This window comes from Drosophila ficusphila, unplaced genomic scaffold, assembly GCF_018152265.1.
Source record: "Drosophila ficusphila isolate 14025-0441.05 unplaced genomic scaffold, ASM1815226v1 contig_791, whole genome shotgun sequence".
In the NCBI taxonomy this organism is placed as follows: Eukaryota; Metazoa; Arthropoda; class Insecta; order Diptera; family Drosophilidae; genus Drosophila; species Drosophila ficusphila.
Genome location: NW_025064737.1, coordinates 11,232,005 through 11,253,180, shown reverse-complemented (window position 1 = coordinate 11,253,180; position 21,176 = coordinate 11,232,005). Strand labels below are relative to the sequence as shown.

The 21,176-nt window shown below is 45.5% G+C and overlaps 6 protein-coding genes across 10 annotated transcripts; 3 read left to right on the top strand and 3 right to left on the bottom strand.

Annotated features, from left to right (window-relative positions):
* The first annotated feature begins 132 nt into the window (after window positions 1-132).
* Window positions 133-11,383, top strand: LOC108098855 (actin-binding LIM protein 3). 5 transcript variants are annotated; one of them, XM_017202022.2, is made up of 11 exons: window positions 133-599; window positions 6,721-7,031; window positions 7,105-7,809; window positions 8,168-8,224; window positions 8,366-8,919; window positions 8,981-9,154; window positions 9,383-9,522; window positions 10,156-10,262; window positions 10,438-10,504; window positions 10,573-10,814; window positions 10,885-11,383. In XM_017202022.2, the coding sequence occupies exons 1-11, from the start codon at window positions 596-598 to the stop codon at window positions 10,996-10,998; spliced, it is 2,475 nt and encodes an 824-aa protein (XP_017057511.1). In that variant the 5' UTR covers window positions 133-595; the 3' UTR covers window positions 10,999-11,383. The 5 variants fall into 5 exon arrangements, with proteins under 5 accessions (XP_017057511.1, XP_017057507.1, XP_017057509.1 ...); XM_017202018.2 differs by lacking the exon at window positions 133-599 and adding an exon at window positions 6,400-6,542; XM_017202019.2 differs by lacking the exons at window positions 133-599; window positions 10,156-10,262 and adding exons at window positions 6,402-6,542; window positions 9,613-9,698.
* Window positions 11,384-11,636: 253 nt separating this feature from the next.
* Window positions 11,637-13,003, bottom strand: LOC108098858. The gene is made up of 3 exons (XM_017202025.2): window positions 12,797-13,003; window positions 12,557-12,712; window positions 11,637-12,504 (listed from the first exon to the last, which is right to left on the bottom strand). The coding sequence occupies exons 1-3, from the start codon at window positions 12,917-12,919 to the stop codon at window positions 12,037-12,039; spliced, it is 747 nt and encodes a 248-aa protein (XP_017057514.1). The 5' UTR covers window positions 12,920-13,003; the 3' UTR covers window positions 11,637-12,036.
* A 279-nt stretch (window positions 13,004-13,282) lies between these two features.
* LOC108098860 (transmembrane emp24 domain-containing protein eca) lies at window positions 13,283-14,283 on the top strand. Its single transcript, XM_017202026.2, has 2 exons — window positions 13,283-13,523; window positions 13,587-14,283. Exons 1-2 carry the CDS (start codon window positions 13,391-13,393, stop codon window positions 14,102-14,104), a joined length of 651 nt encoding a protein of 216 aa, XP_017057515.1. The 5' UTR covers window positions 13,283-13,390; the 3' UTR covers window positions 14,105-14,283.
* Window positions 14,284-14,402: 119 nt separating this feature from the next.
* On the top strand, window positions 14,403-17,309 carry LOC108098856 (peptide transporter family 1). Its single transcript, XM_017202023.1, has 7 exons — window positions 14,403-14,781; window positions 14,847-15,071; window positions 15,543-15,771; window positions 15,829-16,103; window positions 16,161-16,366; window positions 16,425-16,730; window positions 16,785-17,309. Exons 1-7 carry the CDS (start codon window positions 14,748-14,750, stop codon window positions 17,175-17,177), a joined length of 1,668 nt encoding a protein of 555 aa, XP_017057512.1. The 5' UTR covers window positions 14,403-14,747; the 3' UTR covers window positions 17,178-17,309.
* Window positions 17,199-18,739, bottom strand: LOC108098857 (nucleoside diphosphate kinase 7). The gene is given in 5 exon segments (XM_017202024.2): window positions 17,199-17,998; window positions 18,050-18,217; window positions 18,277-18,443; window positions 18,508-18,594; window positions 18,596-18,739. Coding segments are annotated over 5 exon segments (1,164 nt in total). The 5' UTR covers window positions 18,638-18,739; the 3' UTR covers window positions 17,199-17,298.
* A 280-nt stretch (window positions 18,740-19,019) lies between these two features.
* Window positions 19,020-20,751, bottom strand: LOC108098914 (uncharacterized protein CG16817). Its single transcript, XM_017202116.2, has 4 exons — window positions 20,595-20,751; window positions 20,027-20,113; window positions 19,708-19,964; window positions 19,020-19,642 (listed from the first exon to the last, which is right to left on the bottom strand). The coding sequence occupies exons 1-4, from the start codon at window positions 20,609-20,611 to the stop codon at window positions 19,452-19,454; spliced, it is 552 nt and encodes a 183-aa protein (XP_017057605.1). The 5' UTR covers window positions 20,612-20,751; the 3' UTR covers window positions 19,020-19,451.
* Window positions 20,752-21,176: the final 425 nt, after the last annotated feature.

The following is a 21,176-nucleotide window of genomic DNA, read 5'->3' as shown; positions in this document are numbered from 1 at the left end:
CATCTTCTTTCCTAGCGAAGATCTGCACCACAATAAACCAAGCTACCCACCTTTTCGTATAAGTATCTTTAGGGTTAATTTTAGCGTATTCCTCAGAGCACGATGTTTTTAACGGCCGAGCCGTATCTCTCAGATACTTAGTCGTTTTTTTGCTGCCGTCGGTTTCGTTGCTGGTGCGGTGCGGTGTTTTTTCTGGTCGCAGCTCCGATTTGAGAATCAGACTACTTTTAGGCACTCAAAAAGCCACCATTTTCCACTGTGATCTTTGTCGGCGAATTAAATTTGCGGGCCCACAAGCGCATAAACGCACTTTCGTCATTTGCGAACACAGCTACCACTCTCTTTTACCGAAACACACACGCTCACAATCGCGATACGCAGATTGCGAATGCATACGGCGAAAGATACAAATAGAAAAAGTTTAAGCAGAAGGAAAAATTTTGTTAGTGAAGTAAAGAGGAAGTAGTGGTGACCTGTGCGCGAGTGTTTGTGCTTTCCCCGTGTGTGTTTCTGTACCAGTGTGTGTGTGTGTGATTCCCTCCCCCGTTTTGCAGGCGCAAAAGCGAAGAGCAGTAGCAGAATATAGTATCTCGCAATGGGTAAGTTTATCTGCCGACACACAGATACTCTCTCTCTCTCTTTTGAAGGTGTGTGCAACTGTATGTCTGCGCAAAGTTATCGAAAGGGGGTGGTGGTGGGTGGTGCGATAGCAGCATTATGGCATTATCGGCCTTATCGTATCGGGAGTGGTTGTGAGAGAGGGAGAATGTCCTCAGGTGCGGTGCTCTCGCACACACGTTCTTCCCATCCCTCTCCCACTGCCGGCGGGTCATCAATCAATACTGGCCAGCTGAGAATCGGATCTCGTGCTCCCCACCGCTCTCTTTTTCGGCCCCCTCGCTCACGCACACTGGCCCACTCGCATATGATTGTAGTCCACGTCCACTCCCTATTTTAATTTCTCAGCTGGGATGACGTCAGTGTTGTTGTAAGAACAAGTTTCGTGTTTGCTTCTTTATTTCGTTTTTCGCCCCAAATCGAGGTGATATCGAGGGAGTGGGGTGCAGCAGGAGGGGAATGAGGAGTAAAAACCTGACCGAATAAACCTCAAAGTGCTTGTGCATGCAACTGCAATTACACACGATACCGTTAGGGCGTCCCGCCGTGAGAGTCGCTCTCGAATAACCTGTAAACCGTTCGATGTGAATGGGTTTTTGTTTTTCTTTTTTGGATTCTTACAATTGCTGCCTTCTCCGGTTGCCTCTGCAAAGGGCTTTTATATACCGCTATTCAAGACATGTACTTGTATTGTCAATGATTAATTACTCGGCTACTCCGCTACTGGCCCTAATTAAGTTCATGTGCTGCACTGCAGAAAAAGAAGGCATATTGTATTTAAAGTGTGGGAAAGATTCATAGATTTTTATCCAATAGGACAATCCGTACAAATCTTTACAGAATCTTTTATATTTTAAAGTTGCATACTTTTTGGGACCTTAACAAGTAGAATCAAATTAATAGAGATCTTGGGACTTGAAAAGCAAAACAGATTTTAATTCAAAACAGTAATTAGTGAAAACCCATTGTTTACCAATCAAAGTTCTTTTTAATTTATGCCTTGTTAGTTAACTAACAATTTTGTTGACTTCCAGCTTAGGTTTTAATTCAGTGAAGTCGATATTATACAAAAATAATGTAATACAAAAATAATGTTATGCATAAAAAAATATGTTTAATATAAAAAGGTTTTTATAAAATCAAAAGTCAATTTAAATGCTAACGACCTATTGTAAAAAATCTTAAGTTTCCCCGAGTGGATTTGTCCCGTCTACAAGTAGTCGCATGCGTGCCTAAAATGCCTAATTGACTTGGACTTGGACCGAGGATGGGGAAGTGGACGTCGATGTGGACCCCATAATGTGCAGCCGTTCCTCGCCGCAAAAGGCTTAAACAATAGCCATCCGAATCCGAGTCTCTATCTCCGGCAAAGGCGGCTATACACAACTGCTCGACATGAACTCATGACAAGCACATTGACTTCCACTGGGTTTCCTTTTTCGTTTGGCTGTGCCCGTGCTCAAATGAAAACGAAAGGGGCAAACGAGTCCCCCACCACCCCCTTTCCCCGATCATTCATTTAGTGGGGATTTTTCTCATTTATTTTGTCCGTTGATTTGTTCGTCTCCATCGTGCATTTCATAGTAGTATTTCGTAGCGTTTCCCAGGCGGGGTTATATAGGTCAGAGCACTTGCATAGAAAGTGGCATCTCCTCTTATGTCGTGTTCGACACTCCTCTCCCTCTCCCTCTTCCGCTTCATCCACCTCCTCATTTTCCTTATTTTCCCCACTTTACGCCCGCTCCACCCTCCTCCACCCGTTCACTTGCCTAATTGAATGCTATTTTCGTTGCTGCAGCGTCATCAGCTGCACTTGTGTGGGGTGCTCTTTTCACTTTTCGTCTAATAAGCATACAGGAAGCACTTTCAAATCGACCGAAGCACCGAAAACTCTAAACTGACTTTGGGTACACTTACTTTATGTACTTGTGCGATGCGTCAGGTAGCACAGCATAAAAAAACACTTGCAAAGCAATTTAAATTTGATGAGTAATGCGTGGAGGAAACAGGCATATATTTATGTATAGCAGCGGTCAAGCAACAAAGGGTTGTTCAACCAGAAAAAAGTGTCAGTGTTCGATAACGTGTAATTAATATTTTAATAATTAGAGCTTATACATACATACGAAAATAAGTATAAACCTTGAATGTTTTGTAATTTTATTTTGTGGTTGCATACTTCAAGTAATTTATTTAAAATAAGCAAGTTAAAAGTTATCATCTATTGACTTGGCTTGCTATTTAAGTGCCCGCAGCTGTTGATTTGCTTTGCCAAATATACATTTGTGTATATTATGTTGTTGCTCTTCCAAACTAGAAATGTTTGTGCGTACAAACAGAACCATTCGCTTGTGAAACGTGGGCGTGGAATGCACAAGAGAGCGATGTTTGCTTTCGGTTTTATTTATTGTCTGCCTGCCAGCGAGGCAGGCCAATTTCCAGCCATGTCAGCGTATCGTTCCCGCCGCGCTCCACCTGTTTCCGCACTTCGCCTTGACCTGCATTGTCCTCGACATTATCCTGCTCGAAGTCAGTCAAGGATTTGACGCACTTTCCCGGGTGAACTCGCGCGGTGCGCATTAAGTGCATGTCATGCCACTGACGAAGGTCGTTTTCCCCCTCTGCTTTATTTCCTTTCCACTTTTCCGATTCGATTTTTCCTGCAGTGAGAAAAGGAATGTGAACTCTATATGATTTATTTGGAAATGCTATTTGAAAAACTAGACTTAAGGTTAAATTTTTTAAGACTAATGAAACACAGTCGTCATTGCTCTTAGTATAAAATATAAAAATCATACATATATCACTAGTTTTTAATAATGTTATTTCCTGTTGTTGAACTTCAGATAGGTTTTTTGCAAAGATACTTTGTCCATAATGAAGTAAATACTTTAAGTTTTCTTTTTTAAATACATGTATACACTGCTCTATGCCATTTAGGCAGATCGTTTATATAAATATTTTGTGGTGCCTTGTTTTCCTATTTTCCCCAGTTTATTGCCTTAGTTTTGCTTTGATTTTATTTTGCTTTAAGGTTAGGTTGGTTCTGGCATTTTGGGCGCGGCTGAAATTAATTAAAATATTTTCGCTGCCCTGCAGCTTGACCTCTCCACATCGAATCGATGGGGCCGCCGAGGCCTGTTCGAGAAATGCGACTGTAACCTTGGACTTGCCCCCTGGCAGCCGGACGGGTTTTTTCCCCCTTTATTATATATCTTCTCGGGCCGACTTTTCGTATTGTTTGTTTGTATTTCAAATTCGAGCGAGCTTCGAGGCGGCCCAACAACCAGTTTGTTTGCGGGTCCAAATGTTGTGGCAGATACTCATATACTCGTATTCTCGTACTCGCACAACTCCGCAGCTCGCAGTCGATGACATCATCGCCACTAAAATCGCTCTGCGCAATTACAATAAAATAACACTGAATACTGAAAATGCGCGCTCAAACTTTTTATTGTACTAAGTTGAATGTCGACGCCGCTTTGCCGGCCCTCTGTTGCATGAAAATGTAATTTTCGCTGGATTTGTTTGCCAATTATCGGGCGACTGCTAATGCGGGCGAAAAAAGAGCGCTGAGAATCCAATAAACAAAACGCCAAAATCAATATGCACATTGAGGAAAAATGTGTTTGTGATTGCATAATAAACAAGCCGAAAGTCAGCGAAAACATAAATGAAATTAATTAAAAGTAGCGAAACACGTACACGAACTTTAAACAATCCCGCACGCATACAGTCACGTACCGCTCACCGGGGACGGAAGTTCAGCTTGGTGACGAAAGCCCCTCGTATCTGTATCTGTATCTGCTACAGCGATCATCGGTGTATCTGTATCTGTGCTATCAGGTCGTCTGCCAATTCAACTGGACCGCTGGCTGTGAAAAATTTCGGTGGCGTCACCGCATAAATAAATATTCATTCTTGAATTTGTGTATACTTATTATGTATTCGCTGTGTAGGTAGATTTAGCAGACTCGCTTTGCAAAGCGATCGAATATATCAAAAAAGGTATCTGGTTTTATTTCAAAATAAACAGTGAAAAGAACTGATAATGTGCACGGCACTCCCTTAAAATCATATAACCCAAAGCAACTTCGTTAATGCATTTTTCTTTTACCCAAAGTTCATCGCACTTTAAAAGATACATTCAAAGAAACACAATGCAGTTTTGTGTTTCACCAACTGTAACTCAATCGGAACAATTGGAACTTAGTAATGAATGAACATGAACCCAATAAATTTGTTATGAGATTATGGGTTTTAGATTAGAACGAAAATACTTACTATGGGTCGTATAATTAGAAGTGCTAGATTAATTCTTTTGTGCATCTGTTAATCTTATTGGGTTTTACTTTTAGGTTTAACCCAACAGAAAAAGAAATCATTAACAAAATGTTACCCGAATGTTAACTGAACGTTCTAATATAAGATAACGACTGGTGCCGTTATGCGGCATACGTCACTATTATAAAACAAGTTAACGGCACTCATAAACCTGGGCTCCGGTCTTATCAATAAGTTCTATTTTGGAAGCAGCCCAAATATGAAAAGGCAACAACTGCACAACGAACTGTGGAAAAACAAAAAATCCCGAAAGGCCTGAAACAAAAAAGAACAGAGAGATAGAAAAACTGTTCAGACAGCGCGCTATAATGTGGTCGACTTATGTATATAATGTATATATATTCTCTTTATGCGCTGCAACCGGCTGCTTTTGGCCGATATGTGGTTTCGTTGTGCTGCCGTCTATTTAATCAACCGCAGACTTCTGCCGCCGACTGCCTCCGGCGAACAAGAAAGCCGCCAGAACAGATCAACACATCAGTCATGGCCAACAATTAGTTTCGATGCGTTCTGCCGCTGTGCCGTCATGCCGCTTACTTTTGAATTCTCCACACAAGAGGGGTCTTCCCCACGAAAGTCAATAGAACACAACGGGTTCAGAAGTCTCAAAAACATGAGAATTTAATTTACAGGAATGTAATATCTTATGATATATAGTTCTGCATGAACTGAAAATAATAATAGGCTGTATCTTTTAGGCTTTCTGTAAGTCAAAATATTATGATTTAAATAATCAACCTTAAATATATATTTATGACAAAAGTTTACCAACTAATTACAAATTATTTGTGTGGATGTGTAATGTTTTCCTCTTGAAGAAAATCATTTTGCAACTCATTGTAAAAAGAGAGTAAAGAGCACTCAGAAAACAAACAACTTGGTCATTGATCAAACAGTTGATAAGGCTTATAATTATCTACATGCCTTTCCACAAGTAAACTGGATATAGCAATACAGAAGTGGCTTCCAAGAAGTCGCCATATTTCCAGGGATTCTCTAAAGGTTGCGATTTTGACCCTTTTCGCATTCTTGGTAAATTTTCATGAATGCAACTTTTGTTATCTCCGCTGCCGAGTGGGGTTCGTTTTTCACCCCAGTCCACCTTGCTGCTTGTTTGCAATTCGCTGGGATATTTCCCACACTACAGACATGCAAATGTGGAGGTTCCATGTCAGATCTATTTAACCTGTTCCACACTTGTGTACATTAACGAATCAGAAGTGTGTGTGCGTGCTGGCTTTACTATATGGTATATAATGAAACAGTATATGGCGGCAAGTGTGTGCTGCCCTTGGCCTTATCAATGATAAGATTAATTACTTGCCAGGCGTAAGAATTGACTCATAATTAAGCCAAGAACTATTTACGGGTATGTCGGGGTGTGTAGAAAAGTTGGCCCGTTCGAAACTGTCGATATAGACACACATACAACACACACACTTTCGTGTTGTAACGAATCTCCCAGACAAACAGACATATAATAACTACATATCTATATATGTATTCCATTCGAAGAGTATCCACAAACAGACTGACGATGTACCCCCGCACTTTTGGAACGGGGCTTCGGACTGAGCACGGTAAAACGGGGCAAGGTTGTGGGGCATTATCGCATCACATGCATATGACATCAGCGCAACGCTGCGTATACGTAATCTGGCGATGTCGCTGATTGAATGAATTGGATTTAAAGCGACACTGTCCTGTCCAACTTTCAATTAACCTGTGATCTATCTCTCTCTCTCTATCTTTTTGCAGGTAAACAAAAAATCTACTGTGCGAAATGCACGAAAAAGTGCTCCGGCGAGGTGCTCCGTGTGGCGGACAACCATTTCCACAAGGCCTGCTTCCAGTGCTGCCAGTGCAAGAAGTCGCTGGCCACCGGCGGATTCTTCACAAAGGACAGCGCCTACTACTGCATACCGGACTACCAGCGGCTGTACGGCACCAAGTGCGCCAATTGCCAGCAGTACGTCGAGGGCGAGGTGGTCAGCACCATGGGCAAGACGTACCACCAGAAGTGCTTCACCTGCTCCAAGTGCAAGCAGCCCTTCAAGTCCGGCAGCAAGGTTAACTACTATTCTATTTGTATTAACTTGCTAACTCCATTAAGCCCAACTAATCGCTTGGTAATCCTTGCAGGTAACCAACACCGGAAAGGAGGTGCTCTGCGAGCATTGCGTTTCGGGTGCTCCGGTGTCCCCCAGTCGCCAGTCGGCGGTCGGAGCTGGAGTGGGAGCGGGAGTGGGAGTGAAGGGCGGCGTCTCCTCGCCAGCTCCGCCGGCGGAGAGCCCCACGAGGGCCACTGCCCACCAGCAGCACGGCGGGGTGATCTCGCACAAGGCGCACCTGAAGGAGGACTACGACCCGAACGACTGTGCCGGATGCGGCGAGCTGCTGAAGGAGGGCCAGGCCCTGGTGGCCCTCGACAGGCAGTGGCACGTGTCCTGCTTCCGGTGCAAGGCCTGCCAGGCGGTGCTCAACGGGGAGTACATGGGCAAGGACGCGGTGCCGTACTGCGAGAAGTGCTACCAGAAGGGGTTCGGGGTGAAGTGCGCCTACTGCAGCCGCTTCATCAGCGGCAAGGTGCTGCAGGCGGGCGACAACCACCACTTCCATCCGACCTGTGCCCGCTGCACCAAGTGCGGCGATCCCTTCGGCGACGGCGAGGAGATGTACCTGCAGGGCAGCGCCATCTGGCATCCGCGATGCGGCCCGGGTCCCTCCGAGTCGGGCATCATCCTGAACGGCGGCGGTGGCAACACCTCGGTGGTCGGGGGCGCCTCCAACGGCAACTTCACGGACACCGAGTGCGACCGGATGAGCTCCAGTGCCCTTAGCGAGATGGTAGGTAGTCGGCTGTCCAGGAGGCGGTATCCCGAATAAAAAACAGCACGAGAGTCCAACACGAACCCGATTTTGAGGCGGCTGCTGAGCTTGCAACTAATTTGAATGCAGCAAAACTCACACAACACACCCACACTATTCCCAAAAAATAAACTAGGAGCAAGGTGCTCCACTTCGTACGAAGATCGGTGATATTTTAAAATATTTCAAGGAGAAATATCACCTACTCCAGTTAACCACACCTCCTTGCACACACAACACACACACCAAACACACATGCAATTTATGATTTTTTGATTTCAGTTCTTTGCATTTTAGTTGTTTTGAGCTTGCGTTTTTATTTTCCGTTCGTTTTCAGTACATCCGCTCCAGAACTCCGAGTTTTAATGGTTCACTTTATTCCTCTAGCCGCAAGGTTTGTTTTATGATTTCCTTTATGATTTCCCCTCATTTCTGCCATCGTTTTGATTGTACTAAAAACTCCAAAGAAAAACACACGGCACTGCATGTTAATGAAGATGTTTGAGTTGGGCACTCACTCCGCCTTTATTTGCAGCACTATCGAACGGTGAGTCCGGGTCTGATACTCCGGGAGTACGGACGACCCAATGCCGAGGACATTTCGCGCATCTACACGTACAGCTATCTGACGGATGCGCCGCACTATCTGCGCAAGCCCATCGATCCCTATGACAAGACCCCGCTGTCGCCGCACTTCCACCGGCCATCCTCGTACGCCACCACTGCCAGCAATGCGGGATCCGTCGCAGGAAGCCGTCCGCCGTCGCGTCCCCACTCGAGGACCCGCAGCGCGATGAAGGTCCTGGTGGACGCCATCCGCTCGGAGACGCCGCGCCCCAAGAGCCCGGGCATGAACAACGAGGAGCCGATCGAGCTGTCGCACTATCCGGCCGCCAAGAAGCCGCCACCGGGCGAGCAGCCCAAGATCGAGCGGGACGACTTCCCAGCTCCGCCGTATCCCTACACGGATCCGGAACGCCGGCGGCGGTACAGTGACACCTACAAGGGAGTGCCCGCATCGGATGACGAGGACGAGAACGTGGAGAACGGCAAGCAGAACGGCAAGGCCAAGAACGGCGAGGAGCAGCAGTGAGTGTTGAACGAAAGGATTGCAATCCGAACTCCATTATATCTTCTACCTTACAAACAGACGCCTTCAACGCGAAGCCGAGCAGCTGGAGAAGCTCAACTCGGGCATCGGTTCGGCGATCGCCAAGGACCTCAAGGAGCACGCCAAGTACAGAAAGTGGAAGCAGAACAACCTGGACCCGCGCAACGCCTCCAGGACGCCCTCCGCTTCCAAGGAGCCGTTGTACAAATTGAGGTAAGTTTTTCAAACATTCTTACTACAATCTTATTTGTTTTGGATTCGTATCGATAAGATTGCAATTGATAGATTGCAGCTAAACAACATTTGAATGAGTTGAATTTAGTTTTCTTATCTTAAAACAGATATTTGTTTTGGTTACTCCACATAAAACTGTGATAGTCACTAAATATATATTAGAAAGGATACCATTTTAGAGTAACTAAAAGTATCTTGTTTTTGCAGATACGAATCGCCCATTGGGGCCTCGCCCTCGCGCAATCTGGACCACCAGAAGCCCTTCTACGAGGACGAGATGTTCGATCGGTCGACCAGCTATCGCGGCTCGCTTGGCAAATCGCTGGGGAACGCGCCCAGTTACAATGGTAATCCTCTAGAGAGCTTAGCCTAAGTATCCCGTTTTTCAGGCGAGCGATTCGATACCGATATTATAAATAGCCCAATTACGTTTATAGCCATACATTCCTACCGATCGCCGCCCAAGCCCGGATACGGATTCAAAACGACGACTCTGCCCTATATACGCAATGGCTACAGCTCCGTAAGTGCTGCCTGTTGCTTTCGATCAGATATTAGGCATATATCTTGTTATCGGTGAAGGGCTGTCGGTTGTCTTGTAGCTTATCCACACTCTCTACCACTCGAACCTATACTATATGTAACCCCAATTAGTTATAACTGACGCTGTTCGTTTGTCTTTCTCTCACCTTTAAATGCCGCCTCTGGTTGCCCACTTGGATGAACTAACAATTTGCCTCAACTGGTTGGTCTGCTGCTTCATTGTGTGTCTTAATCTACCCACCTGCCCACACCACCCAATCTGCCACTCCCAAAACATCTATGTGTATGCTATTGTTGCCCTTGCCCCGAAACCAACCACAAAACAATCCACGAAACTAACACCCATCCACACTAACCAAACAACCAAACAACCGAACATTTGCATCATGAACATCAACAAATCAACATCACTTGAACATCACATCCACTCTGCTCAGTGGTGAGTGCGCTGCGCCATGTGCCCAAACCAGGATACGGCCTGGCACCACGCTCCCACACATTCAGCTCCACCACATCCGCTGCGGCCACGATGCATGGTGCCACTGTAAGACCGCTTTTGCCGTTGTTGTTGTTATGCCGTAGAGTCCTACGTTCCTTCCTTTTATTGTTTTGGATACCTCTTAGTTCTACTTTGCACTGGTTTTTGTTTGAATGCTCCTTGCATGTGAACTATAACATGGAATACACGAAAGTAACAGAATATCCCTTCTTTTTAAAAGGACTTCTCTTATGGAGGACTGGGCGACAAGACCCACAGCACAGATTTGAGCTGCGGCAAATCAGAAGGTGAGTTAAGGGACACTACTATAGGTATATTGGGTTAGGATATCCTGCTAATGATATTCCTCTTGCAGCATCTGTGGACTCGATCACCGAGGGCGATAGACGCGCCCTCATGGGCGGCGACCTGCCCCCCTCGAGCACTTACTCAGGAGCCCTCTCCTACCACTACCCGCAGGCCGGACTCATCCGACGCAGTCTGCCCAACATGGCACACTCGATGCTGGTGCACGAGCCGGCCAAGATCTATCCCTATCACCTACTGCTAATCACAAACTATCGTCTGCCCTCGGACGTTGATCGCTGTAACCTGGAGGTGGGTATTACCTAAGCGTCCCCTTAGATATACAATCAAAGGAATACTAATACACAATATTTATTTTTAGCGTCATTTATCGGACATCGAGTTTGAGCACATCTTGCAGTGCGCCAGGTCCGAGTTCTATAGGCTTCCCCAGTGGCGACGCAACGAGCTGAAGCGGCGGGTCAAGCTCTTCTAGGGCCCTTCAATTTGATGCCTCCGGATCCGAGGATAGCTGCCCAAGTGGAGGCTGTTTGCGACGAAACCAAAAGAATTCAACTTACCTTAACAGCAGCAGATGGTTATTGCATACATGGATGAGATGATAAAACAATATAAAATGAAAACGAAATGGGAAACTATGCTAATTTCACAGCCAGTTTTGAAACACGCTTTAAATAGTTCATGCAAGTGAAACCAACTAAACTAAATTTAAATACATAGTTACATTTACAGTGCGGAGCAGCTGGCAAGTGCAGCTCCAGTTTATTTTTTTAAGAATTAGTTGCGCTATCGCAAAATTGTAACTGAAAAACTATATGGATGGAACAGAAAATCCCAATAAAAAACCAAGTGTATACAGATTTAAATTAGTTAAACATTGCATGTCCGGCATGAAGGCTTTTTATACGCAATGCAATAGCATATTAATCGCAGCTATAAACTGGACTCTTTTTTTCTAAATTACTCTTTAATTGAAACATGTTTAAGGGCTTAAGAACCGAGAAATGCATCAAAGAATGAGAAATTAATGTACCTACAGCAGAATCACACAGCAAAAAGCGAAACGTTAGATGTGTGGCATCAAATTTACGCTAAATCAATATGCAAATTTTATTTATTACTAAATATTTTATTTATTTATTTAAATAGAATATGTCAAAGAATAAACCAGAGATAATAAAACAGGACAAAAGCAATGTCAACGTGTTTACAATTATTTAAACATTTGGAGTGTGGCGATTATAAATTAGCTTAATCCCTATTGGTGTTTTTTTTTTGTCGAATTGACAAAGAACGTGATTATATGGAAAGTATTGTGGAATGCTGAGTAATTTCTAATTTCACTTCAAGCGGAGTCAATTAGCTGAAAAACGACCATTTAGGTCTTAATTCGGTGTTTGTGTTCGGGACGCAATAAGTGACTGTAATGCAGAGTTCACAGAGTAAATACTTAAATATTGAACTAGATTTCACAGAACATCGAGATTATCTATATTGCACCATTGGTATAGCACTAGTTTTGCTTGTGCAGAGCCTCGTCAGTACGCAAACCGTATGTCAACTGGGTCTTCATCACCGCCAGACTGCTGCCAATGATCTTTTTGTGGTAAATCTGCCGCGTAACGAATCCAAAGTCGTCGTAAAAATCGCGCTCGCTTTCCTGCCACTCAGATATGGTGCATTCTAGGGAGGCATAGCTACCGGCAATGCAGTTTTTGACCACCAGCTTTATCATGGGCTCCATGATCGTCTGGCAGGGATAGTTAGGATCAAGGGCAAAGCGGTAGATCCAGGCCGCATTATAAACGGCATGGTGATTTTTCACGCTAATGGCGGCTACAATCCGTCGCCGGAACTTTCTTATATAGGCCTCTTCATATGGACAGTTTTCGATAAAGATCTGGTAGCTGGCCTCTTTGGGTGAGCAGCGGAAAATGAAGGGTTCATAGCACTCTGCCACCAAAGATTGCGAGGGCTTCGTCTAAAATGTGGTTTCCGTAAGTTAAAGTTATAAAGCATTTTATAGTACTTACCCTCATAAGCTCCACTGCCTTGGAATAAAACGAGAAGTAAGTGCCGGTGAAGAGACAGAAAATACAAGCAGGCACAGTAAGGGCGCAGAATAGCAAGGGAACTCCCAGAAATATGAAGAATATGGCCCAGGTAATGACTATAAACTGCAGGGTGATCTAAAAAGGTTTAAAAATTTAAATATAAATCCACGTAGGTAACAATTCTAACAGATCCCATAAAGATAAGTCACGCAGCCTTACCTCTCGAAAGCAATAGACGAAAAAAGACTTGTTGGAGAATGACATGATGTAGTCCCGCACCAGTTCCTGGCACTTGAGCTCATCATCTTGCGTGTAGTTGCGTATAACAATAAATGGCTGCATTAATGTATTATTAACCGATAAGATTAGCCAAACAAAATAAAAATAAAAACACTGCCCAATCAGTGTAACCAAATTGATGAAAAATACTAAAATTAAATGTTGGGTCGGCACAGCTGTTGTTGGTGGGTTGCCAGACCGTTAACGCCCATTTAGAGATGTAAGCGTGAAGTGGAATATGGCAAGTGGTTGTTCTATTTATATAAACTCTAAAAACACGGCATTCAACAAAAATGTTGTGTAATTTATTTAGTGCAGCTTGGCTTAAAAAAGCTTTTATGGCATTTTGTGGTATGGTAAAAGTTTTCGTTTTGTATGCCCATAAGGTTGTGGCTAGCCGTGAGCTAGCCCTGTCACGATGCCATCTCCTTTGCCAAACACTTTGACTTCGATCTGGCACTTTTTCTCATGACGTGTCGGCGAGCTTAACTTTATTTAAGAACCAGTCGGAAAAGTCACATCAAATAGCCAAAAATGCGCGACCAATTCATCAGCCTGGCCCTTCTGCTGTGTGCCCTTCACAGCGCCTGTGGCTTGTACTTCCACATATCGGAAACGGAGCGCAAGTGCTTCATCGAGGAGGTTCCGGATGAGACCACAGTGATTGGTGAGCGCCAGCCCATAGTGCCAACTTGGTGATTTGTTAACACGAATGCTTCCACCTCCGCAGTCAACTACAAGGTGGAGCTCTACGATCCGCGGTCTAATGGATTTATGCCTTCGTCCCCCGGCATCGGAATGCATGTAGAGGTGCGCGACAGCGACGACAAGATTGTTTTGTCCCGCGTGTACAGCTCTCAGGGACGTATCTCTTTCACGTCGCACACGCCCGGCGAGCATGTCATCTGCATGTACTCCAACAGCACCGCCTGGTTCAGTGGCGCCCAGCTGCGCGTCCACCTGGACATCCAGGTTGGAGAGCACGCCATCGACTATGCCAATGTGGCGCAGAAGGAAAAGCTGACCGAGCTGCAGCTGCGCATCCGCCAGCTGCTCGACCAGGTGGAGCAAATCACCAAGGAGCAGAACTACCAGCGCTACCGTGAGGAGCGTTTCCGCCACACCAGCGAGAGCACCAACTCTCGAGTACTCTGGTGGTCGCTGGCCCAGACCGTCGTCTTGGTCTGCATGGGCTTCTGGCAGATGCGCCACCTGAAGAGCTTCTTTGAGGCCAAGAAGCTGGTGTGAGGTGCTCTTGGCTGCGAGTAGCAATAGCATTGTTCCGTGTGTTTTCCCGTCATTTGGCAGGATTTGCGAATTTCATCGATGGATCATCATCAAACAACCAGCCACAGGCCTCGACTCCAAGCACGTTTAGTTTTAATTTCTTGTGCGTAATTTAATAAAATCCATTGTACAAAAAGAGATCCAGACTGTGCACCCCCGCATCCTATCTCTGCTAGGTCAGACCGCCAGTTAGCTGAGCCTGGTCCCGTGACTGCGAGCGTGGCTTGGTCTTATCAGCGTCCTCAGGCAGATAACCTGTGGCGTTGGCGTTAACTCCCTAGTTTTAAGATCGCGCTGCATCGTGACTGCAGCGGCCGGCATCGACCGCCCTTTATCTCGTTGTTTGTTCTGCCGGAGAGCAGTCGTCGTTAGTACCTCTTGGACCGCCCTGTGCAGCGGTCGTCAGTCGCGGCACCAATTCGTTGCCCAAACAATAGAGCTTGTTGTGGCACAGCGAACGCAACCACCGACGACGACCCACAAAAGCCGCAGCTCTGTAACTCGATCCAGTCCGAGGCGCTTTCGAGTCAACAACTGGCCCAGGTCTCTGCTCCCTCTCCGGTTCAGTTCATTTACGTCGGATTAGCCGTGTAGGCTGTTTAAAATGTATCGCGCTACGGAAATCGGCAGCGAAGAAAGTGAGTCTGCGGGGAGATAAGATAAGACAAGATTTAAGGTAAAACAACCCTTTATTTTAATGAAGCTCTGCCAGCTCTGGCGGAGCTCACCTATGAAAAGGAGGCACGGGACATTGAGTGGAGCAGCTGGAGGGGAGAACGAGTCCGGTTAAAGCGAGCCCATCGAAGCTCCCTGCCCAACTATGGCTTTGCTCCTCCGCCGGTACGATTGGAGTACAGATATCCGCGCGCTGTTTTCTTCGTTCTGGCCACAAAGTTCTTTGAGGCCTTTGCAGCCAACGGCATTCGCAGTAAGTTAAATAATGTATGGTTTCGGGTGGAGTACAAATACCTAGCTTTGTCTCGTCGAAAAATTCCGAAAACCAGGCTTATCAGTGGCACAAAAAGACAAACACAGGGAGGTCTTATTGACAGCCATGCGGACTGAGTTGCATTATATTAGAGGCATAGATAAGGTGCAAGGAAAGCAGGTTGAACCCGGCAAAAGATTTGGATCATCAAGAGCCATCTGTATGCATATAACACACTTTGTATATAATGATAGAAACAGTCTCTTAGGAAAGCAAATACATATGTGCACCTTTATACTCTTATGTTCCATTAGACATATTACAAGTGTCACTTTCTCTATAATCAATAAAAGATTTTCTTAAGATAGAGCATCTTAAAAATTTTCCGAACCACTCTCGAAGTCTCGATTGCGACGACCTTCGTTTCATGGTCAATACATCGAGATAATGCATTACTCAATTCGATTCCAGCCGTTCTCGCCCTCTATCTGCGCGACGATCTCAACTTCACCCAGAGCTTCTCCACGGTGGTGCTGCACATCTTTAACTTCTTCGGCCAGTTTTGTCCGATCATTGGTGCCATCCTGGCGGACAGCTATATGGGCAATGTGCGGACGATCTCAGGATTCAGTTTTATCTACGCATTTGGTTGGTTTCTGCTTGTTCTGACATCCCTGCCCGGCATGGGACTCCCCATGGTGTAAGTATAGCCAGTAGCTAATTTAAGTCCTTACCCCTTAACACTTTTATCCTTTAGCCTCCTTGTCTCCATCGCCTTGTTATTTGTCGCCGTGGGCAATGGCTCGATCCGGGCCTGCATTACCTCCCTAGGTGCTTTGCAATTCAAGCTGCCAGAGCAAAGTGTCCATCTTGCCGAGTACTTCTCCTTCTACTATTTCGTCTATTATTTTGGCATCTTTCTAAGCAAGATCGTCCCGCCATTGGTGAGGGCCAACACACAGTGCTTTGACAAGGCGGAGTGCTATCCGGCTGTATTCGGCACCTTGGGCACTTCTTTCTTGGTGGCCTGGAGTGAGTAACTATTCATTGTTAATCATAATCATCTTATTAAGAAACTTTGCGATGAAGTTATTTTTTTGGCGGGCAAATACTACTACAAGTCCGAAAAGCTGGCCGATGACAATATCCTCTTCAAATTCTGCGGCTGCATTAAGACGGCTCTGGTGGAGAAGTGGCGACGGCGAAAGTCCCTCAAGCGCTCCAGCTACTGGCTCCACAATGCAGTTGGAGCCTATGATGAAGGCTTCGTCAACGATGTTTCCAGAGTTTTGAGGGTATGTCATTTAATAGTTACGTAGCTTTAAGATAATGTTTATATATATTGTTTTACAGATATCCAAGCTGTTCATTCCCTTGCCCTTTTACTTTGCTCTGCTGGCGCAACAGGACTCAAGCTGGACCTTTCAAGCCACTCAGATGAACACCACAGTTCTGGGCGTGACTATCCAACCAGATCAGGCCAAGGCCGTGGGTCCAATCTTTCTCTTTATGCTCATTCCCTTGTGGCAGTATTTAACCGTGCCACTGCTTCGTCGCTACTTCAATTGGGAACTGCAGCCGCTTCACAGTGTGACGGTGGGAGGAATTTGTTCTGCCGGCGCCTTCTTCTGTGCGGGAGCTTTGCAAGAACGTATAACGGTGATAAATAACAACGTAATACTTGGCTTGATGCTTACGTAAACCATATTTTAGAGTTCCCCTCTCCAAACAGTAAACATTGCCTGGCAGCTGCCGCAATTCTTACTGCTCATGATGGGCGAGCTGCTGCTCTCCATTCCCGGCCTCCAGTTTGCCTTCACCCAAGCGCCGACCTCTATGAAGTCGGTGGTCACGGCTGCCTGGTTCCTGAACAACGCCTTCGGTAATCTCATCGTGGTCCTGGTCACCGAATTGGGTATGCTTAGCTCCCAAATGGCCGAGTACTTCTTTTATGCGGTGGTTATGCTGGTTTGCATAATTCTCTTCGCTCTACTGGCCTTCGACTACACGCTGCAGGAGCGAAAGGGAGGTCTGTATGTGAGGGGATTGGACCTCGATCCCGAGGAGCAGGATCTGCCCAGCACGAGTCGCAGTGACAGCATTTAAGAGAGTTTCTGCTCTCTAGTATTTCCATTGCACTTGTAATTTATTAAGGTACGCACACAGATAAACACACATTTAACTGAAAATAAATAAAAGCTATGCAACTATGAAACTAGTTGCGGAATCAGTCGAGTATCTTAAACATGTACTGCAACTCCAATTTGGTGTCGTCCGGCAGATCGGTACAGTGAACGGCATTCTGCACCTTCGATTTGCCAAACTTGGCGCGCAGAGTGTGTGGACGTAGGAGTTTGGCGATTTCTGGATCCATTGGGCCGCAAAAGTTGCGGAATTCGGTATGCGTATTCTTTTCTGGATCCGTGCAGGAAATCTCCATGCACATGCAAACGCCGCTGGCCAATTGCGCCACCATGGGTATATATTCGGGCAGGACCCCTCGGTAGACCTCGTAGAACTCCTCGCAGTTGATTCGAGCCATTAGAATCATCCGCATCGCCGTCAGCCGAAAGCCATTGGCCAAAATCTCAGTCAAAATGTCGCCCAGCAGACCGTCCTTGATGCTATGCGGTTTAATGATGGCTAGCGTAGTTTTTTTGAACAAACAGTCCTTAATGATGTTGTGCCTCGATTCGAAGAAGAACTTAAGGTCCATGTCTACGTCATCGTCGGTGTCCGAGTAGTAAAACCCATAACGAATCTCCTCGCTTTCGCACAGCTCCTCTAAGCTGGGCGACAGTTTCATATCAGATGCCTCCTGTTCCGAGCTCTTATAACGGGCGCAGGCCTTTATAGTCTCCACCACGTTGTCCCCAATCAGCTCCAGGCTAATCGCCGGTCCGGCTAGCAGCTCGTTCATCAGCACTCTGCGTTTAAGTGGGTGAGAATCTTTTACTGGGCTCTCAACCTTTACTTACGAGGATGAGACATCCTTCTTGTCCTTGCCGGAGAGGAATCGGGTGACCATCTTGGGGGAGAACTGAACCATCATTCCCTGGTTTATGTTGATCTTGTTTTCGATAAGTGTTTTGATGAACTTGCCCAAGTGCTTAGTCCACATATTGTTCTTGAGCAGAACGAAACCTCTAGATAAAGAAGGAATTAGTTTTATGTGGGTTAATTTTTGTCGAAGATATCCCCATACTTCTTGCGGTATTTCGCTAGGTTGGAGCGAGTGGTGTCGTCGGCGTAATCCACAATGTCGAACTGCCGCCCAAACACATTGATCTTAGATCCCACGAAAAAGTCGCGTTGCGTTAACTCCGGTATTTTAGTGCGCCGCAAGAAGGTGCGCTTGTTACGCTGGTCAAACTGGTGCAAAAACGAAAGATTAGCCGAAAATGTCTACCCTGAATCTGAGTCCACTAGTCCTCACCACTTCCACCGCCTTGTCGGACACATAATATGTGATCAGAAAGGTGCGGATGATTCCCGCCTCCGAGTGGTACCACTCGGCCACAAAAAGCCAGACGCCTTTCGCTCGCTGGGATCGCATCGGGCTTCATTGTCAGGATTGTTGTTGTGGATTTTGTAGGATTTTCCGTTCGACCACAAGGCTTTTATTTGGAGTGAAAACTCTTAGTCTGCTTCGCATTTTTAAGTGTGCTTCTTCTTTCCCGCGTTGTCACAGCAACAGTGTTGCCAACTCAACGTAAAACACTTAATATTGCGCGAAATTTAAAAAATAAATTCATAATATGTTTCATTAAAGTCCATATTATCTATAATTACAATTTCAGTTAATTTCCAAAACTAGTTTTTAGTGTAATATTTTCTATCTCTTTCAGTTCCAAACCTCTTTGGTTAAATTCGGTCGACTTCCTCAGTTTGCCGTTTGACAAATTCTAGAACTTTCCTTATCTTCCTATTATCTAACTGAAAAATATGTTAAGGTTTTCAATTTTTTTTATTGTAATTTCCTTTATTTACAGGAAACAAAAATAATAAATTGCAAACTGATTTGCAATGAATTGGTTGTAGCTTTCCTCTGGTTGTTAAATTCTAGCGTAAAACTTATGGTTTCCCTTGTCGGCGCCAAATCATCTTGTTCCTTGTGTTGCTTCTTGTTAACATCTCTCCTCTGAATACGCATATTCAGCTAAATTAAATGTGGTTTTTTCGTTTGGAATAGTGTTTTATGTAGGCATGCGATTTGTTGATGTTCTAATGAGTGACTGAGTGTTCTTTTCATTTTGTTTTCGGGTTGGTGTGTCTTGTGTGTGAGGAGTGAGTGTTGTGATTGTGTGTTGACTTATGGTATAAGCGCCACGGCTAACGCTACGACTACGCCAAAATGCTAGACACCATCTATGCGGCCATCTAGGCAGCTGGCTTCTTCTTGTCGCCCTCGGCGCCCTCTTCCTCATCCTCGTCATTCTGGGACAGGCTCGGGATGTTGTCGTCCGAGTCCTCCTCCTCGTCGTCGACGTTGAAATCGTCGAACTTATTGTTCCAGTCGCCACCAGGGCTGTTCAGGAAATTGCCAAACATGCCGTTGTCTTTAGTATCACCTGCAAGTTCGGATTAAATGGGGATATCAAGAAAAGATAGGAAAAATTTGATTTGATTAACTCACCCTCCTCGTCGTCGGACTCATCGCGCCACTTGGCAAAGTTGGCTTTCAGGAAATGCAACTTGGTCTTGTCCGTGGTCAGCGAGGACCAGTAGGGACCGGCCGCCTTCTTGGGTATTGTGAATTCCAGGCAGCGGCCGATGTTCTTGCTGGTCACCTTCTCAGGATCCACCTCATGGAGGAAGTTCAGTGTGACCTCGTACTTCTTCGACGCGTCCAGCACGTTCACGCCCTTGAACGTAAAGCTGTTTTCCGTCACTCTGTGAAATTACAACAATTTTATAAGGATACCGTGTTTTTTTTTAACATCTAGGCCACCTACTTGTGTTCGATGTCCTTGCACTCCACATCAATTATGACGTAGACCAGGTCATTGCGCTGGGCCCAGGACACTGGTGGCGGAATCGAGCTGCAATAGCGAATTAAGGTAAACATTAACATGGGTTTTGGGTAACAAGGGTATGTGGTATCCGGTGTCATGGCAACTGGAGTCGTATTTTCTGGAAGCGGGTGCATGGCCTATGTAAATCGATCGGGGTCCCACCATTTGCATAGATCATACGCCCAGGCAAAAGTCCATGCCGAAAATCCACGGCATTAGCGCCAACTGAAACATAACCTCAAAGGCTGGGCCCTCCGATTAGTTCCACAAATATCGCAATGCAGATGCGCACGGGACACGCCCACCGCAGGCACACCGCCCCGTCCGCCGGGCGACCGCAAGGATGCAAGGTGCATACGCCAGGATACGGGGTGTTTTCTTTTGCAAGGCGGTGAAAAATGGACGACGCCGCCGCTGCCGCCGCAACAAAGCACGCGACGCACAAAGAAGCCACAAAAAGATGGATCGAACGACCCCAGAATTGGTAGTCGCCGGATGAGAAACTTACCCTGCTGCTGCCGACATTCTGTTACTGCTGAGAATCGCTGGTTTTGGGTTTACGGTTCCGGAACACTACCGATCTGACAGCCTGTTTTGTTACAAAAAAAGGCAATTCAGTTGAACAAAATTGTCATGCAAAATTGTAGACGGTATATGTCATGGTATTTTCCAGGGATGGACAGCGTTGTATAGCAGAGTTGTATTCTACGAATCATTTGCACAACTCCCAGAAACGCTTTTCAAAAATCACCTTAATTCTTCAGAAATACTGAGTATCAAACGAGTTTCAGTATTTACTGCCTTATAATAGTTGCTGCAGAGTCATAGCGACCCTCTGCGTCCCTTTTTTATCACATATTCTTCCTACGGATTAAAAGCGCCACCTATAAAAGTAATTGAGTGTCACTCTCTGGCAGCCGTTACACTCTGCTTTAGTTAACACGGTCACTTTGGTCATTGGTTCGAAAGAATCGATTTTTTTTAGCTTCGTATATCGATTATTTAGTGGACACTCAACCCATTTGCGTAAAGTGTAAAAAACAATTCGAATTAATTTATAACGGTAATTATGATGCTCAAAACTGAAATA

Excerpts from the sequence above, each read along its gene's own strand:
- LOC108098914 (XM_017202116.2), bottom strand. Across the intron at positions 19,965-20,026 it reads TGCAAGGACATCGAACACAA|AGTGACGGAAAACAGCTTTA; the intron begins GTAGGTGGCCTA and ends GTAATTTCACAG. Across the intron at positions 19,643-19,707 it reads TGAGTCCGACGACGAGGAGG|GTGATACTAAAGACAACGGC; the intron begins GTGAGTTAATCA and ends CCGAACTTGCAG.
- LOC108098858 (XM_017202025.2), bottom strand. The coding sequence starts at position 12,919 with ATGCAGCCATTTATTGTTATACGCAACTACACGCAAGATGATGAGCTC. Across the intron at positions 12,713-12,796 it reads TCGTCTATTGCTTTCGAGAG|ATCACCCTGCAGTTTATAGT; the intron begins GTAAGGCTGCGT and ends AAACCTTTTTAG. Across the intron at positions 12,505-12,556 it reads AGGCAGTGGAGCTTATGAGG|ACGAAGCCCTCGCAATCTTT; the intron begins GTAAGTACTATA and ends ACCACATTTTAG.
- LOC108098855 (XM_017202018.2), top strand. The coding sequence starts at position 6,461 with ATGTATTCCATTCGAAGAGTATCCACAAACAGACTGACGATGTACCCC. Across the intron at positions 9,523-10,155 it reads GAACGCGCCCAGTTACAATG|TGGTGAGTGCGCTGCGCCAT; the intron begins GTAATCCTCTAG and ends CACTCTGCTCAG. Across the intron at positions 10,505-10,572 it reads GAGCTGCGGCAAATCAGAAG|CATCTGTGGACTCGATCACC; the intron begins GTGAGTTAAGGG and ends TTCCTCTTGCAG.
- LOC108098856 (XM_017202023.1), top strand. The coding sequence starts at position 14,748 with ATGTATCGCGCTACGGAAATCGGCAGCGAAGAAA. Across the intron at positions 15,072-15,542 it reads TGCAGCCAACGGCATTCGCA|CCGTTCTCGCCCTCTATCTG; the intron begins GTAAGTTAAATA and ends ATTCGATTCCAG. Across the intron at positions 16,367-16,424 it reads ATGTTTCCAGAGTTTTGAGG|ATATCCAAGCTGTTCATTCC; the intron begins GTATGTCATTTA and ends ATTGTTTTACAG.
- LOC108098860 (XM_017202026.2), top strand. The coding sequence starts at position 13,391 with ATGCGCGACCAATTCATCAGCCTGGCCCTTCTGCTGTGTGCCCTTCAC. Across the intron at positions 13,524-13,586 it reads GGATGAGACCACAGTGATTG|TCAACTACAAGGTGGAGCTC; the intron begins GTGAGCGCCAGC and ends CCACCTCCGCAG.